Here is a 27,275-nt window from a genome sequence, read left to right on the forward strand (position 1 = left end):
CGAAGGTATGGACAGAGGACCACGTAGCAGCCTTGCAGATCTGGACTGCAGAGGCACCACGTCGAGCTGCCCACGAAGGACCCACAGACCTAGTGGAATGAGCCTTCAGAGAAGGAGGAACCGGTAGGCCTTCATGAAGATAAGCTTCAGAAATAGCCATACGGATCCAGGCTGCCAAAGTTTGCTTTGAAGCAGGCCAACCCTTTTTACGGAAGCCATAGAGGACAAACAAAGCGTTCGACTTCCTAAACGAAGAAGTGCGGTCAACATAAGTCCTTAAGGCCCGCACAACATCCAAAGAGGCCTCACCCACAGAAAGACCCGGTGAGTTAAAGGCCGGAACAACTATTTCCTCGTTAACATGAAACTGGGAAACAACTTTGGGAAGAAACTCGGGCCGAGTGCGGAGTACTGCCCTGTTCCCATGAAAAACCAAGAAAGGGGGTCTACAAGAAAGAGCCCCTAACTCAGAAACACGTCTGGCCGAAGCTATGGCCAGAAGGAAAACAGTCTTAGCTGTTAGACATTTAAGATCCACTGAGCCCAGTGGTTCAAACGGCGGTCCTTGGAGAGCCCTCAGGACCACAGCCAAATCCCAAGGCGCCACAGGTGGAACAAAGGGCGGCTGAATGCGGACAACACCTTGCATAAAGGTGCGCACATCCGGGATTGTAGCAATCCTACGGTGAAACCAGACAGATAGGGCCGAAACCTGTACCTTCAAAGAAGCAAGGCGAAGCCCATGATCTAGTCCCGCTTGCAGGAAGGCGAGAATCCGAGACAGACGAAACTCTCGCGGTGCATAACCTCTCGGTCGACACCACTAGAAGAACGTATGCCACACGCGATGGTATATCCTCGCGGAAGACGGTTTCCGAGCTCGCAACATGGTACGCACCACAGAGCTGGAAAACCCCCGGGACCTCAGCATGGCCGTCTCAACAGCCACGCCATCAAAGACAGCCGAGTCAGGTCCGGGTGACGACAAGGACCCTGAGACAGGAGGTCCGGTCGTAGCGGCAACCGCAGAGGACTGTCCACGGACAGACCCTGAAGGTCTGAGAACCAGTGCCGTCTGGGCCACGCGGGAGCTATCAACAGGAGCGTCCCTCCTTCCTGTTTGAATTTCCGGATTACCCGTGGAAGAAGGGAGACCGGAGGGAACAGGTATGCGAACCGGAACGTCCACCGGACGGACAGAGCATCCACCAGAGACGCCCCTTCGTCTCTTGTGCGAGACCCGTACACCGGCAACTTGTTGTTGTGCCGGGACGCCATGAGGTCGATCTCTGGAAGACCCCATCTGTCCACCAGTAGTTGAAAAACGTCCGGGTGCAGGGACCATTCCCCCGGATGAACGTCCTGGCGACTTAGAAAGTCCGCCTCCCAATTGAGCACTCCCGGGATGAAGACCGCTGATATGGCCGGAAGATTGCGATCCGCCCAAACCAGGATCCGAGACACCTCTACGAGAGCCGCCCGGCTTCGGGTTCCTCCTTGCCTGTTTATGTAGGCCACGGTGGTAGCGTTGTCCGACTGGACCTGCACCGGGCGACCCTGGAGAAACCGATGTGCCTGCTGGAGAGCATTGAAGACCGCACAGAGTTCCAAGATATTGATTGGAAGCTCAGCTTCTGTCGGCGTCCACCTGCCCTGGAACAGATGTGGACCCGAAACTGCTCCCCAGCCCCGAAGACTGGCGTCCAATTTGGAACCCAGAACGGACGTCCCTCGCTGAGGTGGGTCTGTAACCACCAAGCAAGGGACAGACGAACCTCCGGGGTGAACACAATCGTCTGGGACTTCAGAGACTGAGGCAGCCCGTTCCACTTGGACAGGATCAGGTGCTGCAGAGGTCTGGAGTGAAACTGGGTATATTCCACCATGTCGAACACAGACACCATGGAGCCCAGTAACCTCATCGCCGAGTGTAGAGACACCCGGCGGCTGTGCAGACAACTGCGCACCCTTGACTGTAAAGCAGAGATCTTTTCCTCCGTCACGAAGATCTTTTGCTGTTCCGAGTCCAATAAGGCTCCAAGATGCAGAATCCTCCGAGACGGGATTAGAGTGGACTTCTGCCAGTTGATTAGCCAGCCGTGCCGTTGCAGCAGGGCAATGGTCAGGTCCAAGTGGCGTAACAGGAGCTCTGGAGATCCCGCCACCAATAACAGGTCGTCCAAGTACGGCAACATGCGGACTCCCTGCAGCCGCAGAGAAGCCGCCATGACCGCCATCACCTTGGTGAACACACGTGGTGCTGTCGCCAGGCCAAAAGGTAACGCCCGAAACTGGAAGTGGTCGCTGCGGATTGCAAACCTGAGGAACTGTTGATGGCGCAAAAGAATAGGGACATGCAGGTAAGCGTCCTGTATGTCCAATGACACCATGTAGTCCCCAGGTTCCAGCGCCAGAATGATGGACCGTAGGGTCTCCATCCAAAACTTCGGTACCCGCAAAGACTTGTTGAGTGCTTTGAGGTTGAGAATCGGACGAAAGGACCCATTGGGTTTCTGTACCAAAAAAAGATTTGAATAGAAACCCTGGCCCCTCTGGGAGAAATGAACAGGCACTATAACTCCAGCCTGGAGCATAGTGTGCAAGACCTTCCGCAGCTCCGTGGTCTTTTTCCGGTCTGATGGTAGGCCCGTGGTGAAGAATCGAGCCGGGGGTCTGTGCCGGAAAGAGAGGGCGTACCCGTGGGAGACCACCTCCAGAACCCAAGTGTCTGTCGTGGTGACCGACCAACACCGAGCGAACTGCAGCAGGCGGCCTCCCACTTTGGGATCCCCCAACGGGAGGCCTGGACCGTCAGGCCGCAGGCTTGTCATCAGGCTTAGGGGCCGGACGTCTGGTACTCCATGCCTGCTTCCGGGGCCGATTTTTTGGGACCAGCCTGTCGGGGAAAAGACTGTGGTTTGGGCCTGCCCTGGGCCCTATAAGACCGAAAGGACGATGGTCCTGAACCAGAAGGAGCCGCGGCCGACATGCCGATTTGGCTGCCGCCAGCGTGGCCACAATCTTGTCCAGATCTGGACCGAAGAGAACTTCTCCGTTAAAGGGCAACGCCTCCAAACCCTTTTTGGAGTCAGCGTCCGCCTTCCAGGATCGCAACCACAAGGTGCGACGAGCAGCCACCGCTGCTGAAGAAATTCGAGACACCAGTGTACTAATGTCTAAGGCCGCCTCGTTGATATATGTGGCCGAATCACGGAGATTACCAATCAACTCCGCTTGTTCGGCCGGACAGTCGGAATCAAAGGACGCCTCCAATGAATCCGCCCAGCGCTCCATCGCTCTGGCAACCCAGCAAATGGCCATAGCCGGCCGCGCTGCCCCCCCCCCCCCGCAAGGGAATAAGCGGACTTCAGGCAGATTTCCACCTTGCGGTCCGTAGCATCCTTAAGTGAGGACATGGATGGCATCGGCAATGTGGCACTACGGACAAGACGTGTCACATGAGAATCCACCTGTGGAGGGGATTCCCACTTAGCAAAATAATTATCCGCGAACGGATAAGCCACCGCCAGGCGCCTCTGCGGCTGGTATCGCTTGCCAGGCTGTTTCCACGCCTCCTCTAAATGGTCCATTAACTGACCCGAAAGAGGAAAGACTGTGGAGCCACCCTTCACATCCTTAAAAAAGGCATACTTGGATTTAGCAGCTGGGGGAACTTCGTCCTCAATCACCAAGGCTGTGCGGACTGCCCGAATAAGTCCAGGAATATATACCTTGGACCTAGCGTCAGCGTCCTTAGTATGGAGAGGTTCCTGATCGTAAGGATCCAGAATCTCCCCATCATCAGATGTCCCTTCGTCATCCTCATAAGGAGCCGACAGACGCCACCGGCCGTTTATGTGGCCGCATCACAGTCTCCCCCTGCAACACATCCGACAAGTGCTGTACAGAACTAGTCAGGGAGTTAACCCACACCGGCTCCTGAGAAACCAGGAGAGGGGAAATAGGGAGACTGCGGGGTACCACCAATTGTCTTGGGAAACCCTGCATGGGTGACGACACCACTGACTGCTGGGACAAACCCATCTGAGTAAACGCGGGCTGCGGAGCTAACTGGCCCACTAAGGTTGTAAGCGCCTGAGCGAAACAAGCCCAGGGCGGCTCCTGTACCGGTGGTGTAACCGTAAGAGGCCGCGCCATTGACAAACACTGCCGGCAGAGGCCCTCCGCGCTACCCTCCCCCTCCGCTAACGGTACTTTAACCGCTAACGGTAAGGATGCGGACAATCCTTGGTACTTACAGCAGTGGCTTCTGGTGTGTCGACACCAGAAGCAAAGACTGCCGAGCGCTATTCCCCGCAAGCGAGAAATAGCCTTACCTGACATCTCCGAGCACCCAATGCACTCCAGGTCGCAGCACTACTGCTAGCTAAGCTCAGCCACGACCCACCACAATCACCAGCACAATTACTGATGCTGCGGCCCAACGGAGGTAGTTGGAGTCCCAGTCTGTACGTCTTAATACAGATACTTAGTACTGCCAACTCAAGAAAACAAAGTAAAGTAAATCATAAAATGAAAAAACTTAGGACTGCCTAAGCAGTCCCCTGTACAAAAGGTGCTTCTAAGTCCTGCCACACCAAACGAACAAACTGTGTTTCTGGTGTATGATTGTTCTTCCTTCTCCTGCCTTTGGGCTTGCTAACTAAACTGAAGTCCTATGGCTAGAGGCAGGGTATATATGGAGGAGGACCCGGGGCATTCTGGGAGCCAACGTTTTTAACTGTTTGGTGCCTGGTCTTCCAACCATAATATCCCCATGGGATCCCTGTGGATCCCTATGGACCCCGAAGAAGAAATGTTCTTAATTGTCTGAGTTACCATTTGGCAATTGTTTTGTTCTGTTAATTTGACCACTGGTCAAAGGGTCTGCACTCTCACATACACAAGACGATAATAATATCATTATCATTCAATATAGTCCAGGGTGTATGCAAGATATCTTTAACGATGTGCGCTCCTGCGGATCGTTATACATGTCTCTCACACCTGTACTTGCAGGGCAACCTAACGATTTAGTCAGGTTCTGCAAGTTCGGGGATGAGGGAGGGTGCTGTCACTGAACGATATCGTTAACAATATCATTCAGTGTGTATGCTCAATGTCTTTAACGACATTGAGCCCGGCGGTGCAAGAGAAACACTTAACGATATGCTCCATGAGCGATATCATTAAGTGTGTATGAGCCTTATTCTGCTCTGGCGTGTGGTGCCGCACAAGTGTATGGTAGAAAGCTCCCGATCTGCTCCATCGTGCAATTTTGTGTGATGAGAATTCCTATGGCCGTGTACAGGAGAGGATCGGCAGCTGCGATTTAGAGCTGAAGATATTTAGTGAAAACATGCAGAAGTAGTAGACACTGTCTACCTACTTCTAAGACAACACACGTTGGAGAGAAGTTGGCTAGTCTAATGAAAAGTGAAAAAGGTTGATTAGATGAGGCGATTCAATTGTTTGAGAGAATTAGCTCATGTTGGGAGCTAATTCAGCTCTGATGCTACACTTATGGCAAATTTCTGCGCCTGAGGTGCAAAGAGAAATCCGCGAAAAGTAGGGCTTTGTAGCTGGTCACTATTACCCGGGCACACTTAACTGAAGCGTGCCAAGCACTTACCACAGGCGCAAGAATGTGGTCGTCGCGACCAGTGTGGGGCTGGTTGCGCAATCATTTGAATTATCTTTCAGTCACTTTAGATGGAAGCTAAATTCTTTAAAACAATTGTTGCCCCCCAATAGCATAAAGCGACCCCATCAACAATTCTTCTGGAAAACACTTGACTACCAAGAAGCTCTAGACTGACTTTTTTGTTGGCTATGGCAGTTATAAGAGTCTCCTGATAAAAAGGATGATCAGTGGCACAAACGTTGCCATTAAAAATAAACATGTCAATGTAGGATTGCCCAATTAAAGTCTTCCTGCTAAGCTGTTTTAGCAGGGCAACCCGCTGGCTGGAAAAAATAGCGATGCAGCGCTCACCACCAGTGAATAAATGCTGTGCTCATGTGCATGGCATTTAATTACATTGAGGGGAGAGCTTGGGGGCAGCCCAGCATGTTGGTGAGTGCTGGGCATGCCTCCAAGAGTGATGAAAAGGGGGCGCGTCTTAAGGATACAACCCCTTTTCTCATAGCCATGCCCCTTTTTGGGATGTGCTGCCCAGCGCCGGACTTAGAATTAACACTATAACACACAGTGCTGTAATATATGAATGTAACACAGTGTGTAGTATCAAAACAAAAAAAAAGTGTGTAGTATGTCAAATTGACATTCAGAATGTCAACGAATGGCATGTTGACATAGTTGTTTGTAACCAGTGGGTTAAATAATTTCTACATAGGCATATAAGTTGTAACCTGTGGGACCTGTGCTAGGCCCCATTGAGGTTTGAGAAGAGATTGTATTCATGTAGTTCTAGGCTATGCATAGACTGGTCACAGTGATCGCGGTGAGATGTGGGTCCCAGGGACCCTCCACTTTAAAAACAAAAATGGGGTCTTACCTGACCATTTTTGGGTCCCATCATAATTTATGCTTTAGAGCTCCCCATATGCCTCTCAGACCTCCCCACATGCCACCACACATCCCTTAAATTTTTTAATGCCTCCATGATCTTTCAGGTAATAGGACTTGTCTGTTCACAAAACCCATAGTGAATAAGTAGGTTACCATATCATCTCTTTAAACTGGAACACTCATGGATTACACAGGTTCTGTGGCTCATTAAAAAAAGATGAAATCCAGGCATGAAGTCAGTGTCCTGTTTTAAAGCGTGAGTATGAAAAACGCTTTAGGTAATAATAGGCATATTTATCAAAGGATATATGTGGTATATCCTACAAGGCAATCATTTTCTGATGTGGTATAGAAATATTAAAAACTACAGGGATGTATGTACAGGAGAACACAGCAGATATTCCAGATATCTGCTGCAATGCCCTAGTCATCTTGTGAGGGCAGGCAGGGGCCGTCTTTAAGAAAGGGACACTCCGCGCCTTTTGTGCGCGTGCCCGAAAAAGTGGTATGGTCATTTCGAAAAGGGGAAGTGTCCTTGAGGTGTGTCTCCTTTTCATCACTGTATGTGGTGTCCCCAGCACTCAAGGAGATGCTGGGCTGCCCTCAAGGCAAGCTCTCCCGGCAGTGTGAATACTTGCCATGCCAGTCACTGCAGCCCACGAGCAGAGATGGTTGTTTTAGCTTTTCACTGTATAGTAGGCCTTATTCACGTAAGGTCACCCAGTAGTGCCCCGCAATAATGTCTTTTAAACATTTATGCCGCACATTAATGCCCTTTACACAATGCCATGACTTTACACATTATGCCACATATTAATGCCCAGCCTTTACACATTTTGCCACACAGCCATGCCCGGTCTTTACACATTATGTCATGCAGTAATACCCTTACAAATGATGCCACACAGCCATGCCAGGACTTTACACATTATGCCGCACATCAATGCCCTTTAGTCCCCCTATGCATCGCCCCCAGTAGTAGTCCCCCTATGCATTGCCCCCAGTAGCAGTGTTTGGCTAGCGACCAGTGCCAAACAACCGCCGCTTCTTGGCTTCCGGGCAACTAGCTCCGCTTAGCTTCCGCCCGGAGCCAAGCTTCTCCTGCCGCCACTTTACCGTCGACGCTAGTGGAAGGGACCAGGTACCATATATTGAGGGGCCTATTCGTACCCGTCAGTAACATATGTATAATGAGAATTTAAGACCTTATTTAGTGTTAGCAGCAGACAGCCACATTCCAGTGGGGTGACTATTGTAAGATGTGTAGCGATGCTAAGCATTATGGGTTACTGATAGTGCTATCCACATTCTACACAAAGGGGCTTTGAAACAGTGGAACATACTAGGATGAGTCATAACTGTATATCTTAGTGCTTTCAGAGCATGTGCAAGAGATAAGAATGGTCCATGCTATGTTGTACCGGAAACAGTCGGGAAGCAGATGGACGGAATCCCGACTGCCGGCTTCCCGCATGTATAATACTGGCAAGGGTTAAATGACAGGCGTCGAATTCCCGACGCCTGTCATTTTCCCTACACCGGGAGACCGACACCCGGCTTACCGAATGAAGGTCAGCCGGGCGACGACAGCCGCAGGAGGTGGGTGGAGGGTTAGGTTTGGGGTTCCCGGGGGGGGGGGGGGGGACAGAATTAGGCACCCCCCCCAGTAAGGTTAGGGTTTGGCACCCCTAAGGGAGGCTTAGGGGGTAGAATGGGTTAGTGCAGCGTTGGCTAACCTTGACACTCCAGCTGTTATGGAACTACATAACCCAGAATGCACTGCTACAGTTTTGCTATTAGGGCATGCTAAAATTGTGGCAGGGCATGCTGGGATATATAGTTCCACAACAGCTGGAGTGTCAAGGTTAGCCAACACTGGGTTAGTGAATACTTACCTTGGGACGATCGGGATTTTTAATCTTGTCGGGATTTGAACCGCCGGTTATGCGGCCGGCGGTAAATCATACTGAATCCGTTGTACCAATCAGTGCTTGATACCCAGTTTGTAACTAATATGGGCTTAATATCCGGAAAGCCAACACCCAGACTATGGTATATGAATAAAGACCTAGAAAAAAAGGCTCTTCGGCTCGTGCATGGACTTGAAACTGCAGTAGAGTGCCTGCAATGTACACTGAACTACCTGGGCATTATTGAAACGAGGGCTCCCCAGATGAAGATGAACTACATCTTATGTTGAAGATGATGAACTACCGGTGTCACCTGCATAACTAGACAAAGGTTGAGTATACTGTATACTTTGTATGTTAATTGTTTGCTTGTTACTTGTAAATAAAGTGTGTTAATTTGTACTCACTCAAATGGTCACGTGTGTAACTATTAATTTCGATCAGAACGAAACCCACCTTTATGCAGGGTTATTTAGTTTTAGATCCCTAACATTGAACCTAACCCTAAACCTGTGCTGTTGACATTCACCATGTCCACATTATGTCCATGACGACATTCTGAATGTCAACAATGACTACATACTCTAACACACAGACATGCCTGTGGACTTATAAGCAAATAAAATATTGGAATAGCATGTGTGTCCTTTTTCTCTGGAGTATATTTCCTCATGGGGGTGGGAGGATTCAATTATACAGGCTAGTCGCAATGTGCCATTCCGAAATGGCACATCGTATCTGCCAGCATCGGAAGTTTTCCCTCGCACCCAACACAAGTTGTAAGGGAGAACTTGTAAAGTCAGCACCACTGTAAACCGCATCTGCCAGCAGGCCAATATGACCCACGGCGATACCCATAGTGAGACTCGTAGGACTGATGGCTAGACGGAACTAACTGTAATGAAGAGACAGCTCTGCGAACTGATGTACTGTTTCCCAAATCCAGTGCTTACTGATGGATACAGTTTAAAAGATCCACAGATTTATTTATTTATTACGCGTTCTTTATATAGCGCAAACACATATTCTGCAGCGCTTTACAGAGAATATTTGTCCATTGAAATCACTCCCTGCCCCAGTGGAGATTACAATCTATATTCCCTACCACATGTACACACTTACACCCAAGGGTTTATTTTGTTGGAAGCAATTAACCTACCAGTATAATTTTGGAGTGTGGGAGGAAACAACGCAAGCACAGGGAGAATATACAAACTCCACACAGTTAGGGCCGTAGTGGAAATCAAACCCACAACCTCAGTGCTGTGAGGCAGTAAAGCTAACCTTACTCCGATGGTACGAATTATTTCACCAGTAAACAGACCTGAAAAACATGCACTGTTAGGGTGCCCTGAGGACTGGATCTAAGAAACACTGGACTGATGTGTATAATAGAATGCACATGCTGAAATGATGTGACAGCTCTGTAGACTGATGAGTAGCCTGCACACGCACATACATTGCCATGCAGAAATCAGCCTCTAGGTTGATGGGTAAACAAAACAGGTGTGCTGTGGTTTAACCCTATGTTACAAAGTTAACTGTAGCACTATGCTAAAGTTTGTAGATCACATTGTAATAAACTAGTGTAACAAATATGAACAACGAATTCATAGTTTAAAGAACAATTATTTCTCCCTAGCCAAATTACACCACTGCAAACAAATGGGTGAAAGGAGAGCTGCATGAAACACAAAGCAGTGGCATGGCTGTGCAATGGAGAGTAGTAAACATCACATAACTAATAGACAAATGGCATACTGGGTAATATATAACAATACTGTTTGTGAACAGTTCTACATACATGGCACACAAACATTTAATGCAAGTGATCAGTAAAGTTGCATTTGCCATATAAACCATGTGCAATGTGGTCTGACTGTGCTCCCAGTCTGAAAATGAAAGTAAACATGCGGTTGCTATGGGCAACACAATCTTTTCTGTACTTACCTGTGCAAGCATTTTTCTCAAACGCCCCCTAAGGTGTAGAAAGTTATATAGACAGAATATACAGCCGGTACCAGCCCAAAACTAACATGAAAGGAGTCACATGTAAAAAGTGTATGTTATGTATGTACAGTACACTGATGAGAGGATAGGACAGGACGCATCCCTGTGAGTGATATGGAGCCGTCACATAGTAATACGAAATGGCATCATTATGTACTGGACCTCAGGTAATAAAATGACGCCAGATAACATAGGCACAGTACGAGGCGGCGGCTGACAGAATAAAAGCGTGCGGCCCGCATTACCTTCCCCCTTGCCCAGTATCCGGCAGCACAGGTTCTGCAGCAAGACGTTTGGAGACTTCTGATCCGGCGTCGCCATGCTGAGGGTGTACGGTCTACGGGACGCCCCCCACCCCAGACCCTGAGCGGTGCTCTCAGCAAAACCTGCCGTTAACGGTCACCCAGCGGCGCCATTTTAACAGAACGCGCCGAAAGCGACTGCCAGTTCCCACAATGCTCCGCTCTGTGCTCTGCTCTGCTGCTGCCTGTGACAGCGGCGCCGCACTGTTGAGCTCAGTGAGTCCTGTATGTGTGTATCTACCTTGTGTCTCACACACACATAATAATAATATGGGGTTCTGGCAGGGATACGCATGTCACAATTGTTTTCTTTAAAAAAAATATTAAACAAGCTACAGTTTTATAATGGACAAGCTTGCATTTCATGTATTGCATTGAAAGCCAAAAATATTTTCTTTCAGGGTCCATAGGGTATCCACAGGCTACCTTGGGGTATAGGCGATGATGTCAGACATCAGGCACCACAGAGTTAAGTTTTCAGCCTCCCAGGATCACTGGGGTCCACCTTCTATACCCCGCCCCCAAGCAGCGGGTCCCTCAGAGGGTACCCACCAAGTAACACAGTCCTAAGTCCCCTGGCAGGGGGCTCCCTGGGGACTGGCTGCAAGTGGAGCCAGGTATTAACCTGCGCTTCCACTTTTCTCCTGGGACGCGGCTGAGCGGCAAAGTCCGGCGTCCCAGGGGTTAAATGCTTGCCAGGGGAGCGCGCCTTCCCTGTATACAGCCAGCACCTCCCCCACTGCACACTGCCTCTCCATTGTGGTCTGGCTGCCTGTGTGAGCGCTCCTCCCCCGGGCCCTCCTCTATGCTCCTCGGTGGCAATTTTCTGACTTGGCAAGCGCTGCTGGATGCTGCAGACGGTGGCATCGTGGCCGGGACCCCCCGCATACCTCTCCTTCGATTAAGGTCGGTGTATGCAGCTCTGTTTCCCACCAGGCTCTGGTCTGTGTAGTTGATCTCAGTGCTGATAGTGGAGGGATTTATTTCTGCATTGCATGTGACTTACTGCTAGCCCTGCTGCCTGTACTTTCATTTCTGACTGTCAGCCATTTTGCTATCCCTATTCTTCCTCTGCTAAAGCCCTTGCAGTGCAGTGTTGCAGGGTGTTCATTGCCTCACTATACAAGCATTGTCTGTGAGGTGTGTCACATACACTCATCATGTCTGAAAGTGAACGCGAATTTCCTCTTCAGCTAAAGTGTACCACATGTAATGTACCATTAGCGGAGGGTGATGGAAACGCTGAGGGGTTATGTAGGGCGTGTTATATCACGCCTGATTTCTGTCACTGTGCCTGTGCAGGAACCGCTCTGGGTTTGTTTTGCTAAGGCACTTACAACCCTTGTGGGCCAGCTTGCGACGCCCCCTGCGTTCCTCCAGATGGGGTTATCACAGCAGTCGGTGGTGTCCTCACCCATGCAGGGGTTCCCCAGACAGTTGATGGTACCCCAGTGTCTCACACTTTTGTCCCCCCAGGTCTCACAAGAGCCGGCGTGGGTGAATTCCTTGTCCAATACGGTGCAACACCTGTCGGACATTTTACAGGGGGTGTCATCATTGCGGCCGCATAAGCTGGTTTTAGCGTCTCAGCCGGCTCAGTATGATGAGGATGATGTATTGTCTGATGACGGTGATACTTTCTGACCAGGAGCCCCTCCGTACTAAGGAGGCGGAGTCTAAGGTCTATATACCTGGCCTTATACAAACAGTTCGTGTGGCCTTGGTTATTGAGGATGACGATCCCCCCGTGGCTAAATCAAAATACGCTTTCTTTAAGGATATTAAGGGTGATGCCACTGTATTTCCTCTATCTGGTCAGCTAGTGGATAATTTAGAGGAGGTGTGGAAGAATCCAGGTAAACGGTACCAGCCTCAAAAACGTTTGGCTTTTGCATACCCCTTTGCGGATTATTATTTCTCCAAGTGGGAATCTCCTCCGTAAGCGGATTCTCATGTAACACGCCTAGTGAGGAGTGCTACATTGCCCATGTCCTCCTTAAAAAATGCTACGGATTGCAAGGTTGAAATATGCCTTAAGTCCATTTATTCCCTTGCTGGGGGGGCGTCCAGAACGGCTATGGCGGTGTGTTGGGTGGCCAGAGCCATGGAGCGCTGGGCTGATAGTTTGGAGGCGTCTCTGGACTCTGACTCTTCTGCGGAGCAGGCGGAGTTAGTGGGCAATCTCAGAGACTCGGCCACGTACATTAATTTGGCAACCTTGGATATCGGTCTCACCTCCAGAATCTCCTCGGCAGCTGTGGCCACTCGCTGCACCCTATGGTTGCGCTCTTGGAAAGCGGACGCAGATTCCAAGAAGAGATTTGAATGCTTGCCTTTTAATGGACAAGTCCTGTTTGGCCCTGATCTGGGCAAGATAGTGGCCACTCTGGCAGCAGCTAAGTCTGCATGTCTGCCGTCGGCCACAGTCCCATCGGGGTCTGGTCCTTTCGGCCCTACAGGAGCCAGAGTTGGTCCAAAGTGCAGTCTTTTCCGAGACACACCGGGCCCAAGAAGTCTGCCAAGCCCAAGAAACAGGCTTGGAGTACAAGACGCCCCGCCCCCAAGTCGGACGATAAGCCTTCGGCCTGACGGACCGGGCCTCCCTTTGGGGGATCCCAGAGTGGGAGGCCGCCTGCTTCGGTTCGCCCAGTGTTGGTGTCTGACTACCGAGGACACAGGTACACGAGGTGGTCTCGGGGGTATGCCCTCTCATTCCGGCGCAGGCCCCCAGCAGGTTTTTCACCAAAGGCCTTTCGTCAGATCAGAACAAAGCCCTGGAACTACAGAAAGTGTTGCACTCTAAGCTCCAGGCTGGAGTTATAGTCCCTGTTCCGTTCTCCCAGAGGGCATGGGTTTCTATTCCAATCTTTTTCTGGTGCAGAAACCCAATGGGTCTTACCGACCCATCCTCAACCTCAAATCTCTCAACAAATCCTTGAGGGTGCCTCAGTTCAGGATGGAGACCCTGCGTTCCAGTATCCTGGCAATGGAGCCTGGGGATTTCATGGTGTCGTTCGACATTCAGGACGCTTACCTGCATGTCCCCATTATGTTAACACATCAGCAATTCCTCAGGTTTGCAGTACTCAACAAACATTTTCAGTTCCAGGCACTGCCCTTTGGTCTAGCGACAGCGCCTCGTGTCTTGGCGGTAATGGCAGCCCACCTGCGGATGCAGGGAGCCCGCTTGTTGTCTTATCTGGACGACCTTCTGTTGTTAGCAGGGTCTCCAGCGGTCCTTCAGCTTCATCTACAACTGACAATCTCAGTATTGCAGAATCATGGCTGGTTAATAAACTGGAAAAAATCCACCCTGGTTCCCTCGCAGAGGATGCTCCATCTCGGGGCCCTGTTGGACTCTCAACAACAGGATCTTTGTGACAGAGGAAAAGATCTCTGCATTACAGGCAAGGTACGCAGTTGCCTTCAGAGCCGCCGAGTGTCTATTCACTCAGCGATGAGGTTACTGGGCTCCATGGTGTCACTCTTCGACATGGTGGAATATGCCCAGTTTCACTTCAGACCTCTGCAACAGTTGATCCTCTCCAGATGGAAGGGGTTGCCCCATCAGATAAAGACGCAGACCATGGTGCTTTCTCTGGAGGTTTGTCTGTCTCTGGCCTGGTGGTTGCAAACGTCTCACCTGAACAGAGGACGTCCCTTTTGGGTGGCAAACTGAGTCCTTTTGACAATGGACGCCAGTCTCCGAGGCTGGGGAGCATTCACGGGTCCACACTTGTTCCAGGGCAGGTGGACCCCAGCAGAAGCTACGCTTCCAATAAACATCTTGGAACTTTGCGCGGTATTCAATGCTCTCCAGCAAGCAAAACATGTTCTCCACGGAAAGCCCGTGCAGATACAATCGGACAATTCCACCACGGTGGCTTACATAAACCGCCAAGGAGGAACCCGAAGTCTGGCAGAGGTGTCCTGCATCCTGACTTGGGCAGAGGGCAGTCTCCCTGCCATCTCGGCGGTGTTCATCCCGGGAGTCCTCAACTGGGAAGCAGACTTTCTCAGCCATCAGGACGTGCATCTGGGAGAATGGTCTTTACACCAGAAGGTATTTCAACTCCTGGTGGACAAGTGATAGACCTTGTCATTAGCCGGACCTGAGTCGTCTGTCTTTGACGGCGTGGCTGTTGAGACAGCCCTCTTAAGGTCCAGGGTTTTTTCCAGCTCTGTAGTTAACACCATGCTAAGAGCTCGGAAGCCTACGTCTGCAAAAATTTACCATCGAGTATGGCATACTTTCTTTGGGTGGAGTTGTCCTAGAGGCTATGATCCTCAGATGTTCCGGATATCCAGAGTGTTAGCTTTCCTAGAGGCGGGCTTAGATCACGGTCTTCGCCTTGCTTCTCTGAAGGTGCAGGTTTCTGCCCTGTCTGGTTTCAGCGTAGGATTGCTACTCTTGATGACATCAACGAGGAAATCATAGTGCCGGCCTTTATTTCACCAGATCTCTCGGTTGGTGAGGCCACCTTGGATGTGGTGCGGGCTCTAAGAATTTATGTTGACTGCACCAATTCTTTTAGGAAGTCGGATCCTTGTTTGTCCTCTATGGCTTCCGTAAGAAGGGTTGGCTTGCCACTAAGCAAACTTTGGCAGGATGGATTCGCATGGCTTATATTCATGAAGGCCTTCCTGTTCCATCCTCTGTTAGGGATCATTCCACTAGGTCCGTGGATCCTTCGTGGGCAGCTCGACGTGGTGCCTCGGCTGTTCAGCTGTGCAAGGCGGCCACATGGTCTTCTTTCCATACTTTTGTGAGGTATTATGCATTTGACACCTTTGCCTCTCAGGATGCTTCCTTCGTGCGGCGGATTCTCCTTTCAGCACAGGAGCGTCCCCACCCTTAAAGGATACTGCTTTGGGACATCCCCAAGGTATCCTGTGGATACCCTATGGACCCTGAAGTAGAAAATATGAGATATGATAAGAACTTACCCTTGTTATCTCTATTTCTATGAAGTCCATAGGGCTCCACAGGACTGCCGCCCTGTCGCACCTGTACTGCAGATGGGCTTTTTTCTGGTCATCGTTTTTTTCCGTCTCCTTTTGGTGAGAATGTGATTCTTGTGTGTTCCAGATCTTTCCTTTCTCTCTTTCTGCTCCTCCTCCAGCCTATGGCTTGTTACTTAACTGATTTGCCTTGGCTCGGAGGCGGGGTATAGGAGGGGGACCCCAATGTATCCTGGGAGGCCGAAAACTTAACTCTGTGTGCCCGATGTCTGACGTCATCACCTATACCCCAAGGTATCCTGTGGAACACTATGGACTTCGTAAAAATAGAGATAACAAGGGTAAGTTCTTAACCATATCTCATATTATACACCTCGGTATTTGTGTTTCTAAGTTTAGAAGCAATGTTGTCATGGTGCTCACTTGGGTTTGTCCATCAGATGTTTAATACTTTCCATGGATAGCAGGAAACCATATAATATAGACTAGTGGTTCTCAAACTCGGTCCTCAGGATCCCACACAGTTCACATTTTGCAGGTCACCCAGCAGGTGAACAGATGTAGTCATTAATCACTGACACATTTTAAAAGATCCACAGGTGGAGATAATTATGTCACTTGTGATTTTGTGAGGAGACCTGCAAAACATGCACTGTTTGGGGTCCTGAGGACCGAGTTTGAGAACCTGTGATATAGACAGAAAACCATCAATGCTTTTAAACCACCACTGGATTTCATTAGCAACGACACGTGATGGCAGGGAACCAATTGGAGTAGGAGGATAGGCTTTGGGACGTGCAATGGCAGGGCTACCATTGCCGCATGACCATCAGGTTTTTCCCTTTGATGAAGGTGAAACAGGATCAATGGCAAAACCATCAAAACAAACCATCAAAGGGCCGTATTCAATTTGGAGCAAAAAGCTGAGATCGGCGAAAAAGTTTCGCTGATGATGTAATTTCGCCAGGCGGAAAAGTATCGCCGTATTCAATTTGAAAGACTTTCCGCCTAGGCGGAAAGTCAATGCAATGTAATAGGCGAAAAAGTTTCGTTTATGAATAGCAGGCGGAAAAAAGTGCAGAATTGGGGTTTTGGGGTGCAATGTTGTGGGAACCCCCGTGCAGCCTTAAGACAGTCCCCCAATGGTAAACTGCGTCAAAAAATTCTTCCAAAAATGTAAGAACATCCCAAAAAATGACTTTCATTTTGGGGGCGGGAAAAAAAAAAGTTGGGGACAAAGTTAAAAACTAGCAAAATAGGCTCTAGGGGGGTCCCCAAGTATGCCCCAGGTCTTTTTTTGATTGCAGGTGTTTGCGGCAGGTGGATTTTTTACATATTTGTAAACCATACTTTAGCAACTTTAAAATATGCTACCCCCCATTTTCAGGTACCCAAAATTTGCAGGGACTAGTTATTTTCTCCAGAATATAAAACAAAATGCTATTCTTCACCACTCATGCAAATACGCAAAACAGCGCCTATTGAGACCATTTAAAAACACCAAATACCTTCAGCAGGCCAATTCGGGGGTATCCATAGTGATCTCCCATGTATGTGCATCTTTTCGGGGGTGCCAGGCTGATTACCCCATTTTGGAGAGGACTTTCCGCCTGTTCAAGTATCGCCGGGTGCCGTTTTCGCATACTTTCATATTGAATACAGGGAATTGCAGGGACGCGCCTGAAAAGTTTCCGCATCCAAAACACGCGATGTAGACAAAAAGTCCACCAGGCGAAAAAGTATTAAATAGGGTGTGAAACATATTGAATACGGGCTAAAATGTTAATGGCCAACCATATACTCATGGTTAACATTAACCTACCCTCCAACATGAACCCTTCCATCAGGTACACAATGCTCTGCTCCTGGACTTCCCACCTAATTTATAAATGCAGCCACCTGTGTTGAGCTAGTCAATTGATGAAGCAGGTGTTTCAATACAGGTGGCTGCAATCATAATTTAAGAGTGAGTCCAGGAGTGGAGCATTTTGTACCTAATGAAATGTATCATGTTTGAGGGTCTGCATTAATTAAAATTTAAACTGTAGGTGCCCCAACACAAACATACCCGGTGCTAGTAAACAGCCATACAATACAGAGGGCATCTTTGTGCCTGCCAATCAGCACAACAGCATCCCAGTCAAGGTCGTAGTTACAGTAGGTGTGGAGATTGCGGCTGATACGGGGCCCATCTCCTAAGCCCCGGCTTTTCTATACTCACCAGAGCGCTTCTGCATTGCATCTGGGCACAGAGCTGATCCAAGCTACAGCCATCTCTAGTTGCTGCCTGCATGCATTGTGATGTCACAAAGCAGATCACAGCCCTATATAAAGGATGCCTAGCTACTATCAGCCATTTTGTGGGGACATTTTGTACTACATTGATACTCTCTAAGCAGTTCCTGCTTTATGTAGGCGACTTTGGATAACCACTACTGATATGAACTTTGGATTATTTCTTCCAATAAGGTCCTGAACAGCATCAAAGAATAACCTGAATAACATCTTTAGGTAAGGACATTATAAAAAATGTTGGCCTGTCACCATTACCCCTTCAGACACCTCTCTCCATTTTATCTGCAGTCTTTATTTAGAAACAATGGATAAAGCAAATTATTCATCTGATATGACATTGCATTACTTAAGATGGGCGCAGATTCATATACCTAGTACGCACCTGTCCAATTTTGCAGCAGATATCAGGCAGTAGGTGCAGAGAATGGATCTGCTATGGGGTCCAGGCCACCTCCGAGTGTTGCTGCACTGCATCTGATGTCACTGGCTCCATCTCTCCTCACGAACTGATTTATTAGTGCATCATAGCATTCTTATATAACATGTAATATCATAAACATTTAGCATTAGGGAGACTATATTATTTTTTATACTGCCTATCATTTTATAATGCTTACTATATGCTTATCACCATTCATTTAATCATGCATGTCAGCTATGTAGGCAGATAAAGTGCAAAATAATTTGAACTATCAGTTTTGATTATCAATTTTGATTGTAAATTATCTAAATTTACAAACTGCAAAATAATTTACAAACAGTATCCTAGTTACCACCATACATTAAAAACTGTATCCCATTATCACCATAAAACACTGTCATACATTGAGCATCAAGGTAATGCTGTACAGTACATCATAAGGTACATAGCACCCCAGACTTATAGCTTAATCACTTCTGGATGACAAGATCATGGAACAGCACTCTGCCCGTAGCCTGTGTGGAGACCAGCATGGGAGATCACCATGCTTGAGAGTCTGTGGACTTGGACCCTTGTTGCCCAATTCCTGTTACATGTTGGACAAGACAAATTGCATACATCTACCAGTGAAGCCTACAACAGGGGTGTAACTAGATATTTGAAGGCCCCATATCAAAAGTTTGTAAGGGCCCCTATGTACCACCCACTGGTGAAAAATGTATATAACACATGTAATTTTTACAAGGAAGATGGCCCCCCCTCAGTTGCACCGATGGTAGCTACGACCAATCCACCCTGCTGTTTAGGTGTGCATACTTATTCTAGTCTACATCATACTTGCCGACTATCTGGCTGCTACTTCCGGGAGGGAGCAGCCAGATCGGCAGAACAGGGGGCGTGGCCGGCAAAAGGGGGCATGGCCGGGTGGGCTGAAGGCAGTTTGTGGGTGTGAGGGGCGGGGCCACGCGATAGCGTAATTTTTGGCCCGGCCCCCGCTACACATTGCCGTAAAAACAGGCATTGTGAAGCAGGGGGCGGGGATAAAATGATGCAAATCGCGCCAGCGCCTCCCCCCCAGTGCGAGGGTTTAACAGGTACTGGCGGGGGGGAGACGGGGCATCAGCGGGAGGCTTGCCTGCCTTTCCGGGGGGGCGGGAGCTGCACCCGTTTATCAGGAGGCTCCCGCCCGAACGTGAGGGTAGGCAACCCTGGTTTACATCAGTATTTTAATTGTTTCCTATAATTTAGTAAAATTAGCCAGTATTTTGGTTTAAATTATTAATTATATAGAGGTATGTTTTCTCATAACTTGCCACTAGTTAAGGTTAGTATTCTGCAGGCTAGAGTACGATATAATTTAAAGCAGCTCCAGAGAAGGGGAATGAGATAATGATTCACTGAAACTAGTTTACTATTTAAGAATTATTTATTAAGAACAAGTAAAAATCACACTCTCGCAGTATAAATTATGACAATAATATGCAAAAATAAAAATAATTTAGACCTTACACATTGATATTCAGTGCTTGTAGTTATAAAAAGCAATGTCTGAGCAGAAGTTCTTTTGTCCCTCAGAGTATTTAGCGGAAAGCCAGGGAAAGTACTTGTAAAAAAATGTTTTGATCTGTCCAAACTGATTTATGGCCAGAGCACACTATTTAAGCCAAATGGTCCGAGTGGTAAGTGTCTCCTTTCATCAGCAACGGGGAGCATGCTGCTCCCTGGTGGAGGCACTGTCCGATGGATACCCGAGGGCTGGTACGTGGCTAGAGAACGAGAATGCCAAATTTAGAATCTGAGTTAAGGCCCTCCAAACACTTACCGACAGGTTGTGCGATCCTGCGATCGGAAACACTGAATCCGCCAGTCGGAAATGCCGACCTGTGGCCATCGATGTTCGGTGATCCGTCGGAGGATCAGTGATCTTCTCCATGTTAAATTTCACCGATTTGCAAATCATGATCATATTTTGATTGTGATCGGCAATTCAGTGAAATCCCACATGTTGGATTTCACCGATCCAGAGATGCTGGGTTGCAGAATCGTGGGAACGGGGCAATACGTTGCTAGTGTATGGGGCCCCTTGAGTTTAATCAGAATTGTATTTTGATTGCTGGCAATCTAAATAGTGTGTTCCTGTTAGTTTGATAAATCTTCATATGTGCACTGTATGTTTGGATGGTTATGTAATATTTCCTTTACCCCATTTATGAGAGAGGAAGAGTCAATTAAATGTTGAGGAGGAGAGGTCTTGTTGGCTGGGACCCACTCTGTTAATCCCCAGAGGGGAATCCTCTAGCTGGTTGGTAACCGAGTAGACAGAGTTTTCCTCACTGTGGGAGTTTCCCAGCTGCTGGACTTGGGGCGTTTTTTCTCCTCCTGTCAGCAGGGCCAGTTTAACAATGGGGTGTATGGAGCTACAGCTCCAGGCCTCCACATAAAATTAGGCCCATCATCATGATAGCATGATGATGGCCAGCTGTATCAAATAGTCAGCCATAAATCTTAACTATTAAAATGGTACAGGTTGAGTCTCCCATATCCAAATATTCTGAAATACAGAATATTCAGAAAAACTGAATTTTTTGAGTGTGACTGACATAGTGACACCTGCTTTTTGATGGTTCAATGTACAGATACTTTGTTTAAGCCACAACATTTTTAGAAATATTGTATAAAATTATTTTCAGGCTGTGTATAAGTTGTATATAAAACATAAAATTAATTCTGGGTATGTATACAAACTTTGTTTGATGATCAAAATAATTAAAAATATTGCTTAAAATTACCTTTAGGCTATGTGTATAAGTTGTATATGAAATATAAAACCATTCTGTGTTTAGACTTGCGTCCCATCCCCAAGATAACTCATTACGGTAGTGGTTCCCAAACTTATTTGAATCAAGGTGCCCTAGAGTGTCAGAATTGTTTTCATGGCACCCCTAAGTTTGTTATTGAGAAATTCATTAAAAAATCGGTGTATTACATGCCATGGACTCTTTTACGTTGTAGACCGCCACGGTGCGCCACAGTACAGTCATCACGCAACATTCCAAGGCGCGATTCAGAAGCCTGAATGTCACACTATGAACAACAAACCAGCTGGGTCCATCTGTAGTAAAGTAGTAAAGTGAAGTAAATTGTGCTTACCTGTCATCCTTAGGTTCAATTATGTGGTAGTGGACAGGTTTGCGCTTCTGTTTGTACACATATTTACATTACATTGACCATAAATAATTTGATTTGGTGCTGGATCACCACCCTGAGGCACCCCTACAAGTATCCCGAGGCACCCCAGGGTGTTACGGCACACAGTTTGGGAACCACTGCATTATGGTATGAAAATATTGGGAAAAATCCGATATCCAAAGTACTTTTGGTCCCAAGCATTTTCGATATGGGAAACTCAACCTGTATTTCTATTTTTTTCACAAAATTGTGAACTTTTCTATTTTTATGTATTTAGGGAGACAGTGGTGTTGAGAGTGTAGGGGGGTGGCCACACCCACACAGCACTGGTCACAGATTCTCCCTTTCTCAAGGCCACTGAACATTTTACAGATATTGAACATTTACAGCCCCAGGCCCATGTAGCCCTTAATGCAGCCCTGCCTGTCAGCCATGGTTAGGAAAAGCAAGGCTGTTTCGGAAGCTTATTCTTTAAAGGGGGCTGGGCAAGTAGTGGAACTTCAGCCAGAGGGGGCAGAGACATTTACACAGTACACAGTAAGTGCAGACTGTGTTATGCAGCCTATTTGAATGGCTGCACATAGGGGAGTTACACCACTGGGCAGGGTAAAAATATCATTTACAGTATATACAAAATAAAAACACAAAGCAGTACACTGGGAATTACATGTGAAGCTATGGCCAATCCGCCCATTCCCTTAGCAGTGAATGTACAGGGGCCTAACCCAAGTGTAGTTACCCCCTCAACAGTGAATGCTCAGGATGCTAACCACAGTGTAGGTACCCTCTCAGCAGTTAGTGTCCAGTATGTTGGCCCCAGCGTAGGTACCCTCTTTAGCAGTGAGTGCCCAAGGGGCTGGCCCCAGTGTAGGTACCCTCTTTAGCAGTGAGTGCCCAAGGGGCTGGCCCCAGTGGGGCTGATCCCAGTGTAGTTACACCCTCAGCAGTGAGTGCTCTGGGTGCTGCCCCTAGTGTAGCCATTGGGGGGGAATGAAGGAAGGCAGCAAGGGGCAGGGGGGAATGAAGGAAGGCAGCAAGGGGCAGGGGGGAATGAAGGAAGGCAGCAAGGGGCAGGGGAGGTGTGGGGAGAAGTGTACAATGCAAGAGTAAAATGTCGATGGATAGAAAGCAACATGAGAGAAAGAGGAAAAAAATAAGGGATGGGGAAACATCTTAAGAACCAACAACTTACGGCAATAAAGGAGGCCACCAGGATAATATGTTAATATTTTTTAACACAGTGCCTGAACACACAACACCATGCCTCACAGTGCTCCTGCAGCAATGGCACCCTATGGCTTTTTATTTTAATAACACAGTGCTCCTTTAAAGCAGTGCCTACCTGTACACACAATACAGTGCCTTACAGTGCATCTACAGTGTTTTTTTTTGTTTGTTTGTTTTTTTAATAACAGTGCCCCTTTAACACAGTGCTCCTAATATCTTCTTTTTATTTTAATAACACAGTGCCCCTTAAACACAGTGCTCCTAATGTTTGTTTTAGTACATAGTGCCTGGCCCTGAACACACAACACAGTGCTTCACAGTGCTGCAGCCCAAAATCCACACACTCTCCCTCCGATCTCCTGTGTGAACTGGTGCCAGGGGAGAGACTTTTATATGCAATCCCAAAAATGCGAAATCCGATGCTGGGAAGATAACGTAATCCAAAACATGCGAGATCCGGCACTGGGGAGATGACGTTTTGCCTCGTTTGGGATCTTAAGTTGGTTTGAAGACCCGAGCTGAGGCTCGGTTCAACGCATAACCCCTAAGTTCGGGTGTGTTCGTATTCCAGGAATCCGAACCTGCACTTCTCTAGCTTAAACCATACTTAACTACTTTCGCGGGACATCTTAGAATCTTCTGAAGCTCAGATAGCTCTACTGGATGCCCGGAAGATGAAGTGGATGGTCTATGTGGTCAGTGATGTGATTCGCTTTGAATCTCAGGACCACAATCACATGTTTTCTGTTACAAACACACACACCCCGTAATACCCACTTCCGCCACCCCCTCCTCCTCGCCGAACTGGCGCCTACCAGAAGTTGACAATGGTTGGGTATGAGTTCCCGGCAGCCGGGATGCCGCTGGTCAGAATACCGACAGCGGCATCCCGACAGCAGTAGGAAAATATCCAACCACTGACACCTACCCTAACCCTCCCTCCCCGATGCCTAAACCTAACCCCACACACCCTAAAACTAACCCTCCCCCATTACTGCCTAACCCTAACCTTTTCCCTAGTGCCTAAACCTAACCCCCGATACTTACCTGCGGGATGTGGGCTGTCGGGATACTGGAGCCAGGACAACCATTTCGACTGATGATCGCGATTGTTCCAATGGTGATCCCAAGCTGTGACCTACGTACTGTATGAGGAGCTTTTGCATATCTGTGGCATTCTCATTTTGTTCAGTTCGGAACTTAAATTGTGGCCTGAGAGGAGTGTAGACAGAAACAAAGCTGTACAGTATGTCTCAAAAATAAATAAAAAAATCTGACAAGCTGTGGTGGGTATTGGATTGGCAAGGGGGGTTTCTAGGTACTCGGCCTCCCCTCCCATGTGTGCCGTGTTTTCATCAGGTTTTGATATACTAAAACAGCAAAATTCATACAATTTAGTTCAGATAGAACTATTTACTACTGAATTGCTTGGATCAAATTGGCTAAATCTTTAAGCGAAATTTAGACAATTTATCAATCAAGCAGCAAAGGAATAATGGCCCTCATTCAGAGGCGGCTGCAAGAAGCAAGCGCTCGCTCTGAATGAGGGCGGCCGCTTGACTTTTCAAGTGCAGCCTCCTGGTCGCTAGCTAAGCAGCTTTAGCGACCGACCAGGTTGATGGTCGCGATGGTCAAGACCATCGTGAACATCGGGGCTTGCGACGAGACCCTAAGGTTGGGTCTCAGCAACCGCAAGCCCCAGGGAGCTTCCTGCTCTGATCGAGCAGGAAGCTCCCCACTGACATCACTGCTGATGTCAGTGCGGCCGCACACAAAACGGCAGGCGTTCCTTAAGGAACGCCTCTGTTTGTGAAACCACCCCCCCGCCACGCAAACAAAACGGGTCAAGCTGTCGATCAACATCCTCAGCCGCCCCTTTTGTAGTGAGCCCCGATTGAGAGAGCAGTGCGGCCGCTGTGCATGCGCAGGGCCTAAACATCGACCCGGTTGGGAGCGCTCAGCGCTTGCGACCGGGTCTGAATGAGGTCCTATGTACTTGTGGTTGCACATAAAAAAACACCTAACAATCAGGTGTAACACTGCATTTTCAATGATAACCTCTGCGCTGGTAATATTAAAGGAGAAGGTAGGTATGGACAAAATCACACAATAATCAAACATTTATCTATAAACATATTTAATATTATAAATTAATTGACCAGCCAGCAAGGTGTTTCAAAACATCTCACAATTCTCTATATTCAATGCTTAAATAACATACAGCCGTGGCCAAAAGTTTTGAGTTTGCTGCTTCAGTGTTTTTAGAGCTTTTGTCAGATGTTACTATGGTAAACTGAAGTAAAATTACAAGCATTTCATAAGTGTCAAAGGCTTTTATTGACAATTACATTAAGTTTATGCAAAGAGTCAATATTTGCGGTGTTGACCCTTCTTTTTCAAGACCTCTGCAATTCGCCCTGACATGCTGTCAATCAACTTCTAGGCCACATACTGACTGATGGCTGCCCATTCTTGCCGAATCAATTCTTGGAGTTTGTCAGAACTTGTGGGTTTTTGTTTGTCCACCCGCCTCCTGAGGATTGACAACAAGTTCTCAATGGGATTAAAGTCTGAGGAGTTTCCTGGCCATGGACCCAAAACTTTGATGTTTTGTTCCCCGAGCCACTTAGTTATCCATCATGCTGGAAAAGGCATTGAGAAGCAGCCCCACACATCATTGGTCTCAGGATGCTTTACTGTTGGCATGACACAGGACGAAGAATTTTGGAAGATGGCCTTGTGTCAAGAAGGGCTGCAAAGAAGCCACTTCTCTCCAGGAAAAACATCAGGGACAGACTGATTTTCTTCAAAAGGTACAAGAATTGGACTGCTGAGGACTAGGGTAAAGTTATTTTCTCTAATGAATCCCCTTTCAGATTGTTTGGGGCATCTGGGAAAACCTTTCTCCGGAGAAGGAAAGGTGAGCACTACCATTAGTCCTGTGTCATGCCAACAATAAAGCATCCTGAGACCATTCATGTGTGGGGTTGCTTCTTAGCCAAGGGAGTGTGCTCACTCACAATTTTGTCTAAGAACACAGCCATGAATAAAGATTGGCCCCACCCCACTCCCAAAATAGCATGTGAGCACCCCTCATCTAGCACCCTTCTCCCAGCACAGCATGTCAGCACCCCTCAGCCAGCACCCTTCTCCAAGCACAAAACCCCTCACCCAGCAGCAAAGATCACAGCAGTAACTGAGACCGCAAAACCCATCACCCCTCAACCAGCCAGCACACATAACACCCCTCACAGCATTCAGCTCAGCACCTCTCACACATACACACTGAGCCAGAATCTGCCAGGTTGACTGTGAAGCAGAATATGAGAATGCAACTGCGTCCATGGTCCAACCCTGCAGTTGTCAGTCAGTGCAACCTGCTGGTCCTGGATTCCGCGAAGGCCCATGGCAGGATGAGCTGCTGCGTCTGGGAATGCTCAACAGTCCTCCAGCTGCCATTTTACTTGCTGCCCACTCTCTGCTCCCTGCTACCATTGTCAACTGCTCTCCCTCTGCATGCTGAGCTGCCCGATCAGATAGAGGCAGCCAGAGCTGCACTGCCATCTGCCAAGTGCCCCAAACACCACTGTCACCCGTAGGCTAGTTTGCCTATGCCTAAGGCTGGCTCTGTTTAGAAAAGTTCTGGTAACTATGATGGCGCATCTAAGGAAACAGAAGATTGCGGTGTGGCCTTATGTGGATGACATTATATTCCGGGAAAACAAGAGAAACAGTACAAGACAGGATAGCTCAAACTATACAATTCCTTCCGATGCACGGTTGGATCATAAATTGGTAGAAAAGTCAATTAGACCCAATACAAAAAATCCGGTTCTTAGGGGTACAAATACATACCCAGAAGTATGGAATCAAGCTTTCGGAAGAAATATGCATGAAGAGATGGAAATTAACCAGGTATGTGATAAGACATGACGAAATCCCATTGCAAATGGGATTTAGACAATTAGGGATGATATCATCTACCTTAGATATAGTCCCATGGGCAAGGTGGCACATGAGAGAGCTGCAATGGAATGTATTAAAGTACATACAAAAAAACATGCCCTTTTACCATCATATACGACTAAAACAAGCCACAAAAAAAGTCTCTAGCTTGGTGGAAAAGTGTAAAACTGGAGAACAGATCAACATCACGTACAGCCACAATACCCTATACTTATGACAGATGCAAGTTTGGTAGGTTGGGAAGCACACTTGTCACAATATGTACCTCAAGGATGGTGGACCCCACAATAAATACTTATCTTCAAACCTAAGAGAGATGAGAGCATTTTGAAAGGTAATTTAAAATCTCCAATATGTCCTGCAGGGCCCATTTGAGAATACTTGTCACAGCCCGCAACAGAGACCCCAGCATCAGACCCCGTCACTTACCTTTGCGGGTGCTGACCGACAGTGTCTCCCGG

The 27,275-nt window shown here is 47.9% G+C and overlaps 1 protein-coding gene across 1 annotated transcript in view; it reads right to left on the bottom strand.

Moving 5' to 3' along the window:
- The window catches only part of TUBGCP3 (tubulin gamma complex component 3), a 277,741-nt gene extending 266,773 nt beyond the window's left edge, over nucleotides 1-10,968 (bottom strand). Inside the window, exon 1 of the mRNA XM_088456791.1 lies at nucleotides 10,698-10,968. Coding sequence (XP_088312917.1) covers nucleotides 10,698-10,773 — 76 coding nt within the window. The 5' untranslated portion in view covers nucleotides 10,774-10,968. The remainder of the gene's footprint in view (nucleotides 1-10,697) is intronic.
- Between the last annotated feature and the right edge of the window lie 16,307 nt (nucleotides 10,969-27,275).

The sequence above is a fragment of the Taudactylus pleione genome, unplaced genomic scaffold (assembly GCF_031769625.1).
Source record: "Taudactylus pleione unplaced genomic scaffold, aTauple2 ptg000041l, whole genome shotgun sequence".
NCBI lineage: Eukaryota > Metazoa > Chordata > Amphibia > Anura > Myobatrachidae > Taudactylus > Taudactylus pleione.